This window comes from Uloborus diversus, chromosome 6 (genome assembly GCF_026930045.1).
Source record: "Uloborus diversus isolate 005 chromosome 6, Udiv.v.3.1, whole genome shotgun sequence".
Classification (NCBI taxonomy): Eukaryota; Metazoa; Arthropoda; class Arachnida; order Araneae; family Uloboridae; genus Uloborus; species Uloborus diversus.
The window spans coordinates 72,172,205-72,188,663 of record NC_072736.1 but is presented as its reverse complement, the minus strand read 5'-3'; the positions used below and the strand labels follow the sequence as shown (position 1 = coordinate 72,188,663).

General features: G+C 33.5%; 1 protein-coding gene across 1 annotated transcript in view; it reads right to left on the bottom strand.

The window, feature by feature from the left end:
- LOC129224155 (ADP-ribosylation factor-like protein 13B) overlaps window positions 1-16,023 on the bottom strand; it is a 60,827-nt gene extending 44,804 nt beyond the window's left edge. Inside the window, exon 1 of the mRNA XM_054858572.1 lies at window positions 15,914-16,023. Coding sequence (XP_054714547.1) covers window positions 15,914-15,969 — 56 coding nt within the window. The 5' untranslated portion in view covers window positions 15,970-16,023. The remainder of the gene's footprint in view (window positions 1-15,913) is intronic.
- Between the last annotated feature and the right edge of the window lie 436 nt (window positions 16,024-16,459).

Genomic DNA, 16,459 nt, shown 5'->3' with positions numbered 1-16,459 from the left:
TTAAACAAGTGCATCAGCGGATACAATGAGAAATAAAGCTCATAAAAATACGAGCTAACCTCAGATATATCGTTTTGACGCCATACATTATATCTACTTGACTCCATTAGTTGGTTTGTCATCGTATTTTTCATACTTCGTCAATATTTATATTGAATAGAGCTTGACTTAAAAAGAAAGTATATGAATTAGAGATAACCGCCAATTTTGTAACTCCTTTGTTTTTCTGGCTGCCGAGGATGTCCCGTGGATGAACATTTTAGATTTCAAAGAGATTATTGTTCCAAGACTGTAAAAGCACTTATTTTCGCGAAAATTAAGGTACAATAAATCCTGTAAAGTTGACCACCTGTCTATGTTGACCACTAATGAACAACAAATTTGGTTTGGAGTATTGTTAAAAACCCTTTGTAAGTTGACCACTTGGTTTATTTTTTTAAACTTTCTTCAGCAAATTATTTTATTTTATTATTTATTTATTATTTTTATTATTATTTCTTTCCTTTTCTTTTTTTTTTTGATAGCTTTCCAAAAATGTTTTTAATGCTTTGATGACAGACTAGCATTTTACTAACTAAACAGCAGCATAAAGCTTATGCTGCTCTTTATTCTCCAAACTTGTTTTTCATTTGTTGTTCTATTTGAGATAGCTTTTTGTACTCTGTTCAATGAAAATAAGTTTCAGTAGAAAAGTTCAAAGACTTTTCTTTCAGTTGCAATATGTTGTGGCTACACAGGAATTGTGCTAAAAAGAGCAGGCCCGGATCTATAAATTTTAGGCCCCCCCCCCCCCTGCAACAAAATATGTAGGGCCTCTCCCTAATAGCAAGCAGTGTCTATTTGTAAAATGAATAAATCTTAATGCTAGTTTTTTTTTTCTATTTTTTCTTCAATTTCTAGGGACATTATCCCCTTTAAGGACGCGGGCCCCTCGCACTGCAGGTACGCAGATCTGGGCCTGCTAATGAGTAAAGTTACATGCTTCGCATTTATGAACTGGGAGAGTCACGCAACTTGCTCTTTGTGCTATAAGTTAAAAACTAAAGTTAGTTGAACTTGAGATTAATAAAAAGTATGAAATATTATATTAAATTAATTGAAAATGGAGAAAGCCAGAGAAAATTAGCCGGCACATATGGAATTCCTAAAACAAGTGTCTAATATAGTTAAAAACAAAGAAAAAATAACAAAACTATTTGAATAGTATTTTTAATTATTGCTTCACTTTCAATAATGTTATACAATGAAAGTGAGTTGAACAGCAAGAATAAGAGTGAATTTCTCAAAAACTCATGGTGCAAGAAATGACAAAAAAAAAATCATTACCGCCCTTTATAAGTTGACCACCTGTCTAAGTTGACCACCAAAGTACTGCACCGCGAGTGGTCAACTTACACAGGTTTCACTGTATCGGTGATTTAGCAAGTTGAAAATTTTGTGAATTTTATATGAACAGATCGAAAGTTGAAAAACAAAAGTATTTTACGAGGATTAAATTTTTGTGATTACAACGGGCACGGAAAAATCGTGAAAATTAAAGTTTCGTAAAAATAGTGCTTCTACTGTGTTCACCAAACAAAGAAACTGTAAAGGTTATAGAAGATGTTACTAAACTGACCTGACCGGCTTACAATAAATACGAGCATTAGAGTGTTATATGGATGACTTAGTTGCCAAATCGATTACCTCTAATTTTTGAAAAAATTCTCATTTCTGCTTTAATAGTGCTTAATCAATGCTTAGAATGGGAATTTATATTAAAGTTTTGGTTCAATGCATTTCTGATCCTGCGATAGCAGAAAATGCAACACGAGGGCCCATTCACTCCTATGGATAACACTATTTCATCACTTTTCTCGTCTTTCTGTTTTATGGAGTCAATCGATTTGGCAAGTGAAGCATCCATGTAAAAGTATGATAACAAAAATTTTGGGGGGGGGAGGGGGAAAAAGTAAAAAAGAAATAATAGATAATTCTTAGTAATATTCCATGTTCAGATGAGCTAATTTATCAATCTAAACCTTTTTCCGTTCAATCTTCGCACGGTGTGTGTGTGTGTGTATTAGGGTGCCCCCGAAAAATCGAAAGTTTATTTTTCAAATCGCACACCCTCTGTATTTTTATTTTAAAGTCAAAACAATTGTAAAAAATGTTTCATGTAATTTGAACAACGGCAACCAGTGCTGGCTTTCTTCTGAGAGTGAAAACAGCCCTGTGTACTAAACCAAATGATATATATATATTTTCGAAGTTCGAAACTTCACGTTGATAAAACGTTGGAACTATAGCCCCACATTTACCACAAACATATTCATTCAAATTAAAAAAAAAAACTTTTAAGTATCATACAGTTGGCCTAAAATTTATAATTTTCTTTACCTTCTTTTTTTTGATACAAATTTTAAAAAAGCAAGGTAAATTTAACGAAATTATCAAGCTAAAAAATATGAGCAGTAAAGTAGATTATTAGCGTTAAATAGAAATTTTTGCTCTCCTGCAATATTTGAATCTCCAACATAGTACTCAAAAGATATGCATTTTTTTAAGGTTAAGTTAAATTTTTAAATTTAAATTTCTTTTTTTTTTTTAAATATTATTATTCATTATAAATGTTGAGCTGCAAATGTGTTCGCTAATAATTTTTGAATTTGATATTTTGTTTCAATTAATATGTAAAAGATAAATAAATAAAAAAAATCAGTTTTTTGAAGAAAATTATAAATTTTAGGCCAAGTGTGGGATATCAAAATGTTTATTTTAATTTGAATAATTGATTTTATGGTGCTTGTGAAGTGTGGGATATAGGAGCAACGTTTTATCAACAAAAATTTCGAGTTACTAAAAAAAGATTTTTTTTTTCGATTTGTCCTGGCATACTCGTACCTACAAGTGCTGGCTTAACCTTTCAGACGCCGGTCGGCATGGGTTGCCGTTGTTCTAATTACATGAAACTTTTTTTTACAGTTGTTTTAACATAAGAAGAAAAATATAAGAGGGTATACCACTAGAAAAATCGACTTTCATTTTTTGTGGGGCACCCTAGTCTGTATGCTTTTTATTTACTTATTTTTTGGAAAGTAGCTAAGTAGCGACTACATTTCAAAAGTAGTTTGTAGTTGCTACATTAAAAAAAAAGTAGTTGTAGTTGTAGTTAACTACATTTGTAACGAAGTAGTTATAGTTCGCTACAAAATAAATGTAGTTTTTCCAACCACTGAGTTGATTATATATACATAGTGGAATACAGACAGAAAAGTCTTTTAGTTGAACATAAATTTTTGAAATAAATACCCGGGTAAATAACCATTTTGGGTATTTACCCGGGTATATACCCTGAGTATTTACCCATAAAAATAAATACCCAGGTATTTTACATCACTAAGTGGTCATAATTAAAAACAGCTGCAAAACTGTTACAAATAACCCTATTATTTGTATATTTTGGTTATTTTTATAGTTACAAGTATATGTACGAGTATATGCGGGTATGCACGAGTATATACGTGTCGTGTAAACAAGAGTAAACATGTTCATCTATGAATAAATACATGTATACAACAGATACATGCATGCATGTGCCTACTCAAGTGTATTCGTGTATACACGAGCATATAAGCATGTATACGTGATTGCTTACAGGAGTGTATACGTGTCTACACAAGTATATACGAGTCACGTGTATATGCGAGTATATACGCGCAAAAGGAACATCATTTGCGTGTTTGCACATGTATCTCGAGTATATACGTACATACCTGAGTTTCTGAGTATATACGTGTATAGTCGACGTATATACGCATATATAAGTGTACATAGATACACTACTGGTCATTAAAATTGCTACCCAAGAAGAAATTGCCAGAATAAAGCTAAATTTTACATACGTGATAGTAAAATTGACATTAGAAAGTGATTACAAAATTAAAGCAAACTATCATTTATGGTTGGAAAAATCTCGAATAAATGGAGGTTTAAGTACCCTGTTAAGCCACCTCTAGCGTGAATGTACGATGTACTTGAAGCGAAACAATCGGGCATTGAGACATAACCTCCTACGATATCCTGCATCATCTCGTACCACAATTGCTGTAAACATGCCACTCATTCTATCAAACTCATACGTGTTAGCTCTCACGACGGGGCTCCCAGGAACCATTTTTAACATGACAATGCTCTTTCAAACACAACAAGGGTGTAAAGGGATTTCCTCTTCCGCATTATCACTTTCTCTGGTCTGCGTGATGCTCTGGTCTGCGATTTGGGACTTGTCACAAATTGAGCATATCTGGGATCACTTGAGACGGTAAATTGGACAGCCTGTAAGTTTGATCAAATTAGTGGCGCGTTTACAGCAACTGTGGTACGAGAAGACCTAAGACATCGTACGAAACTGCTGTACCTCAATGCTCGACTGTATCGGTTCTTAAATTCTGTTAGGCATAAATGCCTGTTAATAACAACAGTAAATAATCCTATCTCATCACCTCACAACACCAATAGTAAAAGAATGTTTTTCCTTACTTATAATGTATTACCAATCATTCTGCATGACTGGGGTAAAAGATTCTTATCAGCACTCATTCACATTGGTCGAATCGACCGAATGTTTGTTTCACTTTTGTTCACCCTTGGCGGGAACTCCGTTGTGGATGACGTCATAGAAAGCTTCTAGAAGGAATCTGATGGCACGTGTGCTTAACGATTGCAGTGATGTGTCCGTTCACGTGACTCGGATATGCTAATGACCCGGGGGGATATTTAAACTGCTCGCGGCTTTAGTTCTCTCTCTCTTCGATCATCTCTTGTTGTAGGCGGTCGCTCGATCGGTATGCGAACTTGCTTGTTCGTGCCGTTCGCCCTTTATTAAAATGATTAGCTGGACTTAGCTTATTTCCCAATGGGCCTACTTCATCAAAGTTTTTTAGTCAATAGTCATGCAGTTTGCATTGCACTGTTAGTTATCTCATGCAGAAGTAGCATGTAAAGAGATTATGTTGTTAGTATTTATTTTTATCATTTACAGCGTGTTTTTATCTATTTACATTATCGTTTAAATAAACTTCATGAAAGTTAGAAATAGTTTGTCAAGTTCTTATTTCCGAACTCACTCTGCTAGTATCAAAGAAACATTGGGGAGATATTATTAGATTAGAAATTCTCCCCAACACGGGTTATGGGCCCAGTCCCTTTCCTGTGCAGACCTAGTGAAAATATTTTTGGATAAGACTAGGAAATGATAAAGAGTGTACATGCATCTGTAAAAAGGCGGGGTTGTACTGCTGCCAAAAGTACATGTACCGTTGGATGGTGTACATTTCGATATTTTTCAGAAATTTTGAAAATTTTTTTTTGGAAGCTGCAAATTTGATGACCCATCTGAAGATGAAGTTATTGGAATGTTGAGATGGGGGGAGGGGCGACCAAGATAGAAGCGACTTAAAAGATTTTACCAAAATTCAAGAATACTAAAGTTTGAAAAAAAGAAAAATGGCAAATTTCGCGATTCAGATTGAAAAGCTCAACAACAAGAATTACCTCGAATGGTCGACGAATATGAAGTTCCTTCTCATGGAACGGAATGTATGGGACATCGCTAACGGAAAAGAGAAAGAACCAGTCATTAATGAGAAGACGAATGTAACAGAAAAGGATGTGAAAGAATTTATTGTGAGGAAGCGAACTGCAGTCTCACTAATCTTCTTGAATATTGAACAAAATCTAAGAAAAATAGTTGAAACTATAGAAGATCCATGCGAATCTTGGAAGAAGCTAAAATTACATTTTTTTCCGGAGAATAGATGTATAAGTATGCAACTCTTCATTGAGCTGAATCAGTGCAAGAAAGAGAATGGAGAAAAGATGAATTTATTCGCGGCGCGTCTGCAGAGAATTTTCGACAAAATCAAAGTTGCTTATCCGAATTTCCCGGAGGACTGTATTTCTTTTAAATTACTGCAAAGTTTACCAGAAACGTATGATCATCTAATTCAACAGATTTTGATGAGGAAAGATGAAGATTTTACATTCGAGAAAATCCTGGTTGATCTAATTATTGAAGAAAACCGTCAAGAAATGAAAGAAGAGAAGACAAATGAGATGCAGGTTTTCCAAGTTAAATCTAAAATTCGATGTTACAAGTGTCATGAAGAAGGACATATAAGGAGCAGATGCCCTTATGGCAAAAATGAAGACCGTCAAAGATTGACTTCACAAGAAAGAAATAAAAGGGGAAACCAGCACCAACCCCGGAAAGAATGGAGGGATGAAGGTACGAGCCCAAGGAGTAGAAATCGCCGATGGAGTTCTAGAAGGAAGTTCCAGGAGCGTCGCCGATCACCTTCAAATAATAGATGTGAGTATCCTTTGTATTTCTTGTCAGAGGCAAATCTTAGTCAGACCCAAGATAAAGGGAATACATTTATTTTTGACACTGCTGCATCAAATCACTGTTGCTCGAATAAGAACTGGTTTAGGACATTGGAACCCCTAAATGATGTAAACATGGCTGTTGCCGTGAAAAAGCAAACTTTCCCGATTGAGGGAAAAGGGGAAATCAAAGTTAAGTTCGGTAAAAGAACTGTAATTCTCAAAGATGTAATGTATTCTCCCCGTTTGAGACGAAATATTTTGTCTGGCACCAAGTTTGACAAGGGTGGTGCAAAATTTAAAGGTGGGAGAGGTTTCGTGGAGGTATCCGACAAACAGGGATTAATTTTTAAAGCTGAACTCAATAATGGAGTTTATAATGTTAATTGTAAAAAGTTTAAAAATTCTCCTAGTTCTAGTCATGTAAATAAAGAACCTTCGATAGAATGCTGTCAAAGTGACATTGAAACTTGGCATAAACGCTGTGGACACGTCAACACTGAAAGTATTCGTAAAACTAGTAATCTTTCAGCTGTTCGTGGCCTACCTAAGTTTAAACATATTAAATTAAACTGTGATGTTTGTAAATTAGGAAAATTTAAGCGTGTTAGTTTCAAGTCAATTGATCGAGTAAGAAGTACCCAGCCATTGCAATTATTGCATATGGATGTTTGGGGAAAATGTGAAGTAGAGGGTAGAAACGGAGAAAATTATTTTCTTTCTATTATTGATGACTATTCTAAAAGGTGTTCATTGTATCCTATTAAGTCAAAAAGTCAGGTTCCGGGAATTGTAAAACAACATATTCTGAGAGCCGAAAGATTTATCGGCAAAAAGGTTGTCAGTATCAGATCTGATAACGGGACGGAATTTGTAAATCAGGAACTAGACGGGTTTTGTCAGAATATGGGTATACATCATGAACTCACAAATGTGTACACACCAGAGCAAAATGGATTAATTGAAAATTTTAACCGCACAGTAACAAATAGTGCACGCGTTTTGTTAAAAGAAAGTGGTTTGCCAAACAGTTTTTGGCCGGACGCGATGTTATATTTTGTATACACATGGAATAGGATTTGTCATTCAAGTCAAGAAAAGACTCCTTTTGAACTTTACGGGGGAAGAAAACCGTCTGTAAGACATTTAAAAGCATTCGGAACTACTTGTTTTGCCGGTATCCCACGACAATTAAGAAAGAAACTAGACCTAAAAGCCGAAAAAGGCGTTTTAATCGGATACGCGTTCAATCATAAAGGATTTCGCGTTTATCTTCCAGACAAAGATAAAGTCATTGAAACAATCAACGTATCTTTCAAAGAGAACTCCTTTTTCAAGGACGAATTTACTTCCGAGCAGGAATCGCGCGGAAAAGAAAATACCCTTTTCTGGCCTCTTTCGCCTCAGGCAGAAGATAAGAATTCTTCGGAAGAAAGCGAAGATTCGAATCGCTTCAGAGAATTAGATGTTGAAAGTAGCTCTGAAGGGGGGGCGGAAAGTTCAGACAGTGAGGGGGATGATTCTAGTCGCAAACCAATGCGGGAAGCTAGGTGGATTCGGAAATTTGTCCCTAGACCTGATGGTTCAAGAAACGACGTATATTATTTTGAAAAGGGGAATAGCAAAAGATTAAGATCGTTGAATGATGTTCAAAAATATTGTCTTCGTGAAAACATAGCATATGATCCGGAATTATTTAATTTTAAAGGCAATGATGATTTTCAGGGTGAAGTTTCAAATCAATCTAAAATTTTAACTCATGTTTCCTGACTAGACACAGAAATTAAAATCCCTAGAACATATAAACAGTCATTAAAATCTAATGAAAGAGGGGAATGGCAAAAATCAATGGAAATTGAAATAGGCACTATGCGTAAAAGAAATGTTTGGAATTTAGTCAAATTACCGGAAAATGTTAATCCTATCGGATGTAGATGGGTTTATAATTTAAAGAAAGGGGAAAATGGTGAAGTTTATAAAAGTAGACTAGTCGCACAGGGGACTAATCAAGTGAGGGGACTAGATTTTGATCTAACCTTCTGCCCAGTAGTCTGCTTTAGTACCATTCGCTTTTTCTTTTCTTTGTTGGTATCAAGAGAAAATTGGCTACATATCCAATGTGACGTTAAAAGTGCGTACCTATATGCTCCTATTGATGAAATAATATATATGAAGCAACCCCCTGGTTTTATTGAAAAGGGAAAAGAAAATTATGTGTGCAAATTGAATAAAGCTATATACGGCCTGCACCAAAGCGGTCGTCTGTGGTTTTATGAAATTGAAAATATATTGCTTAAAATTGGTTTTCATAAATTTTTATCATGTAATTGTGTTTATTATACTGATAATGTGATTTTACTCTTATATGTGGATGACATTGTGTTATTCAGTAAGAAGGACAGGGATATTAAAGATGCTTTGAATTTACTTCAAAAACATGTTGAAGTTAAAATTTTAGGTAAAACTAAAAAGCTACTAGGTGTAGAATTTGAAAATGAAGGAAATGGCTTAAATTTACATCAAACTGAATACATTCGTGTAGTTTATGAAAGATTTAGTAAATTTAAAATTCCTATTTCTTCTTTACCTATTAGTAAAGGATGTGTTTATTCAAAGTCCTACTTCTCAAGCTGTCCTACTTCTGTCCTACTTCTCAATTGTCCTACTTCTCAAGCTGAGATTGACGAAATGTCAAAATATCCATACAAGAGTTTATTAGGGTGTTTATCATTTATTTCTAGTAGAACACGTCCTGATATATCATATGCTGTTAACATTTTCAGCCAATTTCAAAGTGACCCAGGAATGGTACACTGGGATGGATTGGTGAAATTACTAGGATATGTTTACCATACTAAAGATTTAAAATTAAACTTAAAATGTGAAAATGTTCAACTTATAACTTTTTCGGATGCTGATTTTGCTACAAATAAGGATGATAGAACCTCATTAGGCGGTCAACTTGTTTTACTTGATAAAGCTCCAATTGAATGGCGCACGTTCAAAGAACGAAGCGTTAGCCTTTCAACGATGGAAGCTGAATTTATTGCCATGACCGAATGTGCAAAAGAGCTCATGTGGTTTGATCGTATAATTGACGAATGCATCAAAATAAAAATTGTTAAAAGTTGTAAAATTAAATCTATTTTGTATGTGGATAATCAAGCTACGTTAGATTTTGTTAAATCGCCTATCGAAAATCATCGTAGTAAACACATTGATATCAAATTGTTTTTCATTCGGGACTTAGTTCATAAAAATATTTTTAACGTGAGATATGTCAAAAGCAAAGATAACATGTCGGACATATTCACGAAACCTCTCACCCGATTAGAAATTCAAAGATTTATTGAAAATTTTTTTTGTACAAATATAATATAATTTAGAAACATTTTTTAGAAATTTTTGAAAATTGTTTAATGTACTTTAAATTTTTCTTCTTTGCATCATGTTTTGTGAAATGTTTTTGCAAGTTCTAACAATTTAATTGTCCACCTGAATGTTTCGGTGGCTTTTTCTCCCTATCAACCGGGTTGCGAACAGCTTTTTGTTACGTCTCGTTAAAAGTGAAAATGTAATTGTCAGAGTCTTCCCGGGAGTTAGGATAGAGTTTATTGTTGCATGAAGGTCTATCGCGGGTGTATTTGTTTTTCATTTTGTAAGACCCTATTTTTGAATATTGGAAACACCACTAGTTCCCGTTAGAATTTGTAATTTTCCTTCATTGAAAATAATGGTGCAAAAATGTTATTGAAAAAAAATTTTTTTGAATTGGTAAAAATGAAATTTTAATCAGTTAAAATTATCAGACAGTCTTTAAGTATAGAAGGGGAGCATTTTTTTGATGAAGATTTTTAGTGATCTATTTGTAAATGAAATGATTTAATGAGAAATGGATAGTTAGTAAAAGAGCTTATTTACATTTCGTCATAAATATTTCTCAATATATGCTAATACTATACTATTTTCAAGACTGTGATATTTTATATGCTGATTCGAACAGTTACTGTGGGTTTTTATTTTATATTTCAGATTAACCTACTGTCATTGTTATAAATAAAACCGGAAAAATGATTGAAAAAAATTATAAAGAACTTTGATCAAGAATTTGTTTTCGAACTTTTGGTGAAAATTCGTAGAAAACGTACTATGAGTTACGACGTACGAGAGAGTACGAAAGAAAAAAAAGGACATTTCAAGATGATTGTTCTTTGAACTTTTGATTTTTTTTTCAGCAAAGTGTATTGTTGTTTTTCTCAAATTTTGAGATTCTAGATCTATATTGGAAGTTCGTAATATAGAGTCAAGTTTATATTTTAAAAATTTGTTCATTGTTTTTCTCATATAGTTATTAATATGTGGAAATTGTGTTAATGTCTAAATGAAGTCGAATTTTTTTTGAATGTTTTCATTGTGAGATGATGAGAGGGGGGGCCTTGTTAGGCATAAATGCCTGTTAATAACAACAGTAAATAATCCTATCTCATCACCTCACAACACCAATAGTAAAAGAATGTTTTTCCTTACTTATAATGTATTACCAATCATTCTGCATGACTGGGGTAAAAGATTCTTATCAGCACTCATTCACATTGGTCGAATCGACCGAATGTTTGTTTCACTTTTGTTCACCCTTGGCGGGAACTCCGTTGTGGATGACGTCATAGAAAGCTTCTAGAAGGAATCTGATGGCACGTGTGCTTAACGATTGCAGTGATGTGTCCGTTCACGTGACTCGGATATGCTAATGACCCGGGGGGATATTTAAACTGCTCGCGGCTTTAGTTCTCTCTCTCTTCGATCATCTCTTGTTGTAGGCGGTCGCTCGATCGGTATGCGAACTTGCTTGTTCGTGCCGTTCGCCCTTTATTAAAATGATTAGCTGGACTTAGCTTATTTCCCAATGGGTCTACTTCATCAAAGTTTTTTAGTCAATAGTCATGCAGTTTGCGTTGCACTGTTAGTTATCTCATGCAGAAGTAGCATGTAAAGAGATTATGTTGTTAGTATTTATTTTTATCATTTACAGCGTGTTTTTATCTATTTACATTATCGTTTAAATAAACTTCATGAAAGTTAGAAATAGTTTGTCAAGTTCTTATTTCCGAACTCACTCTGCTAGTATCAAAGAAACATTGGGGAGATATTATTAGATTAGAAATTCTCCCCAACAAATTCCAACTAGAGGTGGCGCAACAGGGTACTTAAGCCTCCATTCATGTGAGATTTTTCCAGTAATAAATGATCATTTTGCTTTCATTTTGTAATCGTTTTCTAGTGTCAATGTTGCCATCATGTGTGCAAAATTTTGTTTTATTCAGACTATTCCTTCTTGGTTTAGCAATTTTAACGGCCAGTAGTGTACTTACATACATATACGGGTATACACGAGTTAATTCGTGGATATATCCAGTGCGTGTTTGGTACGTGTCTACTCACGTATATATATGTGGAAGCAAGAGTATATACGTATGCTTACGTGTAAACATGATTCTATACTTGTTAGACGTATATACGTACATTTACGTGTAAACACCAGTACATGTATCCACGTATATCTATGAGTATATCCGCTAATATACATGTATGCGTACATAGTGAATCCAAGATCTTGGGCAAAATCTAAGTGGTGTGAAAGGGGAGGATAAGACGCAAAGAATCATAAGGAACTTATGGTCGTTGACGCGCTACATGCACACCAAGTCAGAAATCGATGAAATGAAAACAGATCACAAATTTGTTACACAAAGATGATTTTACCCGACATTTTAGTTCTTAAGAAATATTTAGACAGTTGTTAAAAAGTAAGGCCTGTAGTAGCTCTAATACACGCATCGCAACAAAGGCGCAGCGACTGATGAAAGTTTTTCAAGAGTCTCGTAATTGCAACAGAGTGATTGCGACGCATGTATTACAGATGCCGGCCGCAAGTTTCATCAATCACCTTAAAACTCTCTTAAGTCGTTGTGTAAAATTGTCTTTTTTGTAATAAATTTGTGACCTGTTTTGCATTCATTAGTTTCTGGCTTTGCGTGCATGTAGCGCGTCAGCATTGAGTTTGTGGCCATATGTTTCCTATGATTCTTACTTCTTATCCTCCTCTCTAACACCTTTTAAAAATTTGCCCAAGAGTTTAAACTCACCCTGCATACATGTATATCATATGCTAGTATGTAAGTGTCAGCTCGAGTACGTACGTGTATATACGTCGTGTCTACGTGAGTATATAAGTGTTCATATATGTACGAGTATAAGCGGGTACATACGTGTATAGTCGAATGTATATCTGTATAGATAAAAAATACTACGAGATACCCAAATACGTGTTTATTGGTGCATTTATGTGAATACGTATATATACGTGCCTACACGAGTATATGCGTATGCATGCGCATATACTCATATATTTAACCTTGTTTACTGTAAAAACAATACATATTAAGTGAAATTAATATTTAATTTATACCTGCCTTATGCTTAAAGATTAAGTGATTTTAAAAGAATAATATTCGTTAAGCCTAATATTATGACCACTTTACCCCATCTTATTAAAATAGTTCTAAAAAATTATTCAAAATAGATTCAGCTAACTGCTAATGAGTATGAGTTCTTGAGACATGTAGGAAGCTTCCTGCGCAGTCAATCTGTTCATAATTCTAACAAACAAAATTTCCCAAGGAAGTTAAAAAAGGTGTTTACATTTTTAAAAAATCCATAATCATTCAAAAGATTTTTTTTTACCAAATAAAATTTAGCCAGTTGTAAAATTTTGTATTCAAAATGTAGTTTCTAACTGCACTACTCTAAAATAAAATTTTCACATTCATTCGAACATTTATTTCTAAGGTATAGCCATTTATTTGAATTATGACCACTTTACCCCATTGACCACTTTCCCCCACCAGACCCTATATATTTATACTTGAATGTTCACATTGAATAAATATATTAAATAGTCTTATCAAAACAAACAAAAAAACTAATGCGAAGAAATAGAAATTTTGATCAAGAATTCAACTTCAATGACTCTAGATTCAAATCAGCTGCATAAATAAGTTGAATGTTCTCCATTGAATAAATGTTCAATATAAAAAAATACTTCGATTCATTTTATTCTGTTTTTGATCCTTTCTCACAGAATGCAATTTTTCTAAAAATACAGTAGTGGACAGTTTTGGACACAAGGGTTTTGCACCAAAACCTTGCCAACCCTGCCCGAAGGTAATTTTTGATCTGTTCAAACTTGTTTACTTGTTAGTGGTTCTACGTTGGATTTTTTTTTTTTTCTTTTTTTTTTTTTTGTGCAATATACCTTATAGAAAAGCTTATTTTGTTGTTGGTTAAAATTCACTAGTTGTGCTTTGTTAAATAAATATTAGAAAATGACCGTTAATGAAGAGTAAAATCCAACTTGGGGTGTCGCTCGGTAAGGCACCATTGTTTCATATGTTGTGTTTCAGATTGAGTGTGAGGATTTATAAAATAAAAACTTAAGTTTTTTTTTTTTTTTTTAGAATTAAAAAAAAAACCCTCTTACTTACGAAATTTTTTATGTTTTTACAAAATCTTGAGAGTTTCTTGTACTTTTTAACTTTATGTTTACTGCATGTAAATTTATTTTACAAAAATAGTACGGTTATTTTATTCTAAAAGTTTATTCTTATCGATGCCAAGAACTATTCAGGCATATTCTGTAAATGTGCCTCCTTTAGGTACTGAATTTCTGAAAATAAGTTGACTTTAGCATTCTATAAAAATATGAAATTGTTATTTTATGTAAAATATAGTAGATATTTTTGGTAGGTATTTTGAAAGCATTTCTGGATAGCAAGTTAATGTATGGTATTTTTGTATTGTTTACATCTGGGATGTTCTGATGAGGTATTTTTGCTTTTCATACATCGAAATTTGAATAATCAAGTGTTTTTTTGCGGAAATAGTCATATTTTAGGGATGTTTTCTGCTTTAAACATTGCATATTTAATCCCTTTGCTCTTTTTTAGTACAGTGTGAGAAAAGTTTTTTTCGATGAAATGCATGTTGGAAAATAGCTTTTATTTCTATTGGTACATATTTCTTTGGTGAGCTGTGATAGTAATTTGTTAATTTAAGCATTAAATACCTTCTAGTAACTTTTCTTTATGTACAAAAACTTTCTAGCTTCGGTATTTTTGAAGCAAATATTCGCTATGTTTTAATGTTGTTTCTATAGATATTGTGTTCTGAAGTGCTTTGATCATGTTTTTTTATCTGAATTTTTCCTGTTAGCGCTAAAAAAGCATTGCTAAGAAAGATGTATGACACATGTTGTCATACATCGTTTTCTTGGCGACACTTTCTTGGCGCCAAAAGGAAAAAGTCCCCAAGCGTGGGGTACATGACATTAGTTCCCCTTTGATCTGGGATTCAGAATGAGACACCAAAAAGCTCATAACTTTTGGCTTGATTTTCTCGCCATTTTTAAAAATACATTTTCGGCATTTTTTTAAAAAGTGTGCTTTTTTTCCGAAATATCTTTAAGAACATAAATGATTTCTTTACAGAAATAATATTTCTTGCTAATGCAAAAACAAACTTCAAAGTTGAAGAGACATTTGACACACTAGGGCAAAATTTCCGAAATATTTTCCCGAACGAAGACAATCAAAATTCCAACTTTTCCCCTATTTTATTATAATTTAAAACTAAAGAAATAAGTACTACTGAAGCATTCTAATGCTATTTTTTGTTGAATGGGGGTAATAAAGCCCTTTAGAGTGTAAAAGTGATCACGCGAAAAATGCTGCAGTGGAGCCTACAAATCGTTAAATGAAGGACTGTAATAAGGCTGCAACATCTTGAAAAGCAAATTTTTATTAATGTTAATTCAATTATTAGGTATTGTAATTACGAAAACGAAATCCCAACAAAAAAAAAAAGAAGAGAGAAACCAAGTTCATAAAAGCAAACATTTTAAACGAGTACACCAGTGTAAAAAAATTGAACATTCACGTTCATAAACAAGTTTCTTGCCCTTCATTTTCTTTTCTTTAGAAACAGTATCAAGTGCTGTATTAATCCCCCCTCCCCCTCCCCCTTTCTTTTACGGTGTTTCGAATATATGTAAAATTTTTACGATTGAAAATGATTCTTTCAAGTAAAATTTTCAAATACTTTCTTATAAATAAGCATTTCTGAACAGTTTTCTTTATATTTCAAGACGCATTACTATTTATTTTAGTAATTTGTGTCTTATAAACAATCGGCAAAAGGCGAGTTTTAGCGATCCAAAAAACCGAGAATTTTAGATATCTGGGATAGCGATGGTCCCGAACATACCGGATAATTGGTTCTCTACTGCAGTTGTATGTATTTCCTTGGAAAATACACACAATTATATATTTTAAATGAAGACTACTGCATAAAACGAAAATTTACATTAACATTATACATCATCTTCTACAAATTACAGCGCACAAGAGTAATTGTTCATTAAAAAGAAACTGGAAAGAAGTTCGTGGATACTGCGTTCAAAACCAAAATAAGGGGGGAGAATGACATTACTCACCTGAAAGAACCTATTCTGTGTTTCTTGCATGAGCAAATTGAAAAAGCATTTCCCATTCTTCAAAATAAACTCATGTCCGCATCATTACGAAGAAAAATTCTAAGTTTTTTTTACGTACGAAAGGAAAATAATGCATCATTATAATTTTGCTGGAAATAATTGTATGATATCAAAATAATTTCGAGTTGATTAGCTGACGGAATGCACACTCTTACGTGCATGCCATTCTCGAAAAAAAAAATCATAATAAACAATAATCGTAAGTTGAGTTGAGGAACATTCCTTTGATTATCCAAACAAAAATTTTAAAAAAGCTTGTCTGAAACACACAAGCCCTATTTGAAGTTCAGTAGGGTCAGGATTCGGAGGCTGTCCGCAGAAACTTTTTGACAGTTTTGAAAATGCACTATATGTTTAGACGGTTTAGATGATGTGGGAGGTGGCGTGCTCCCCTGGAAATTTTTTGATTGAAGGTCTAAAAATGCATTTTTAGAATGTTTGGTAACTTTAAAGGAAGGGAGAGGGTTGCTTGAGACTCCCCGGAAA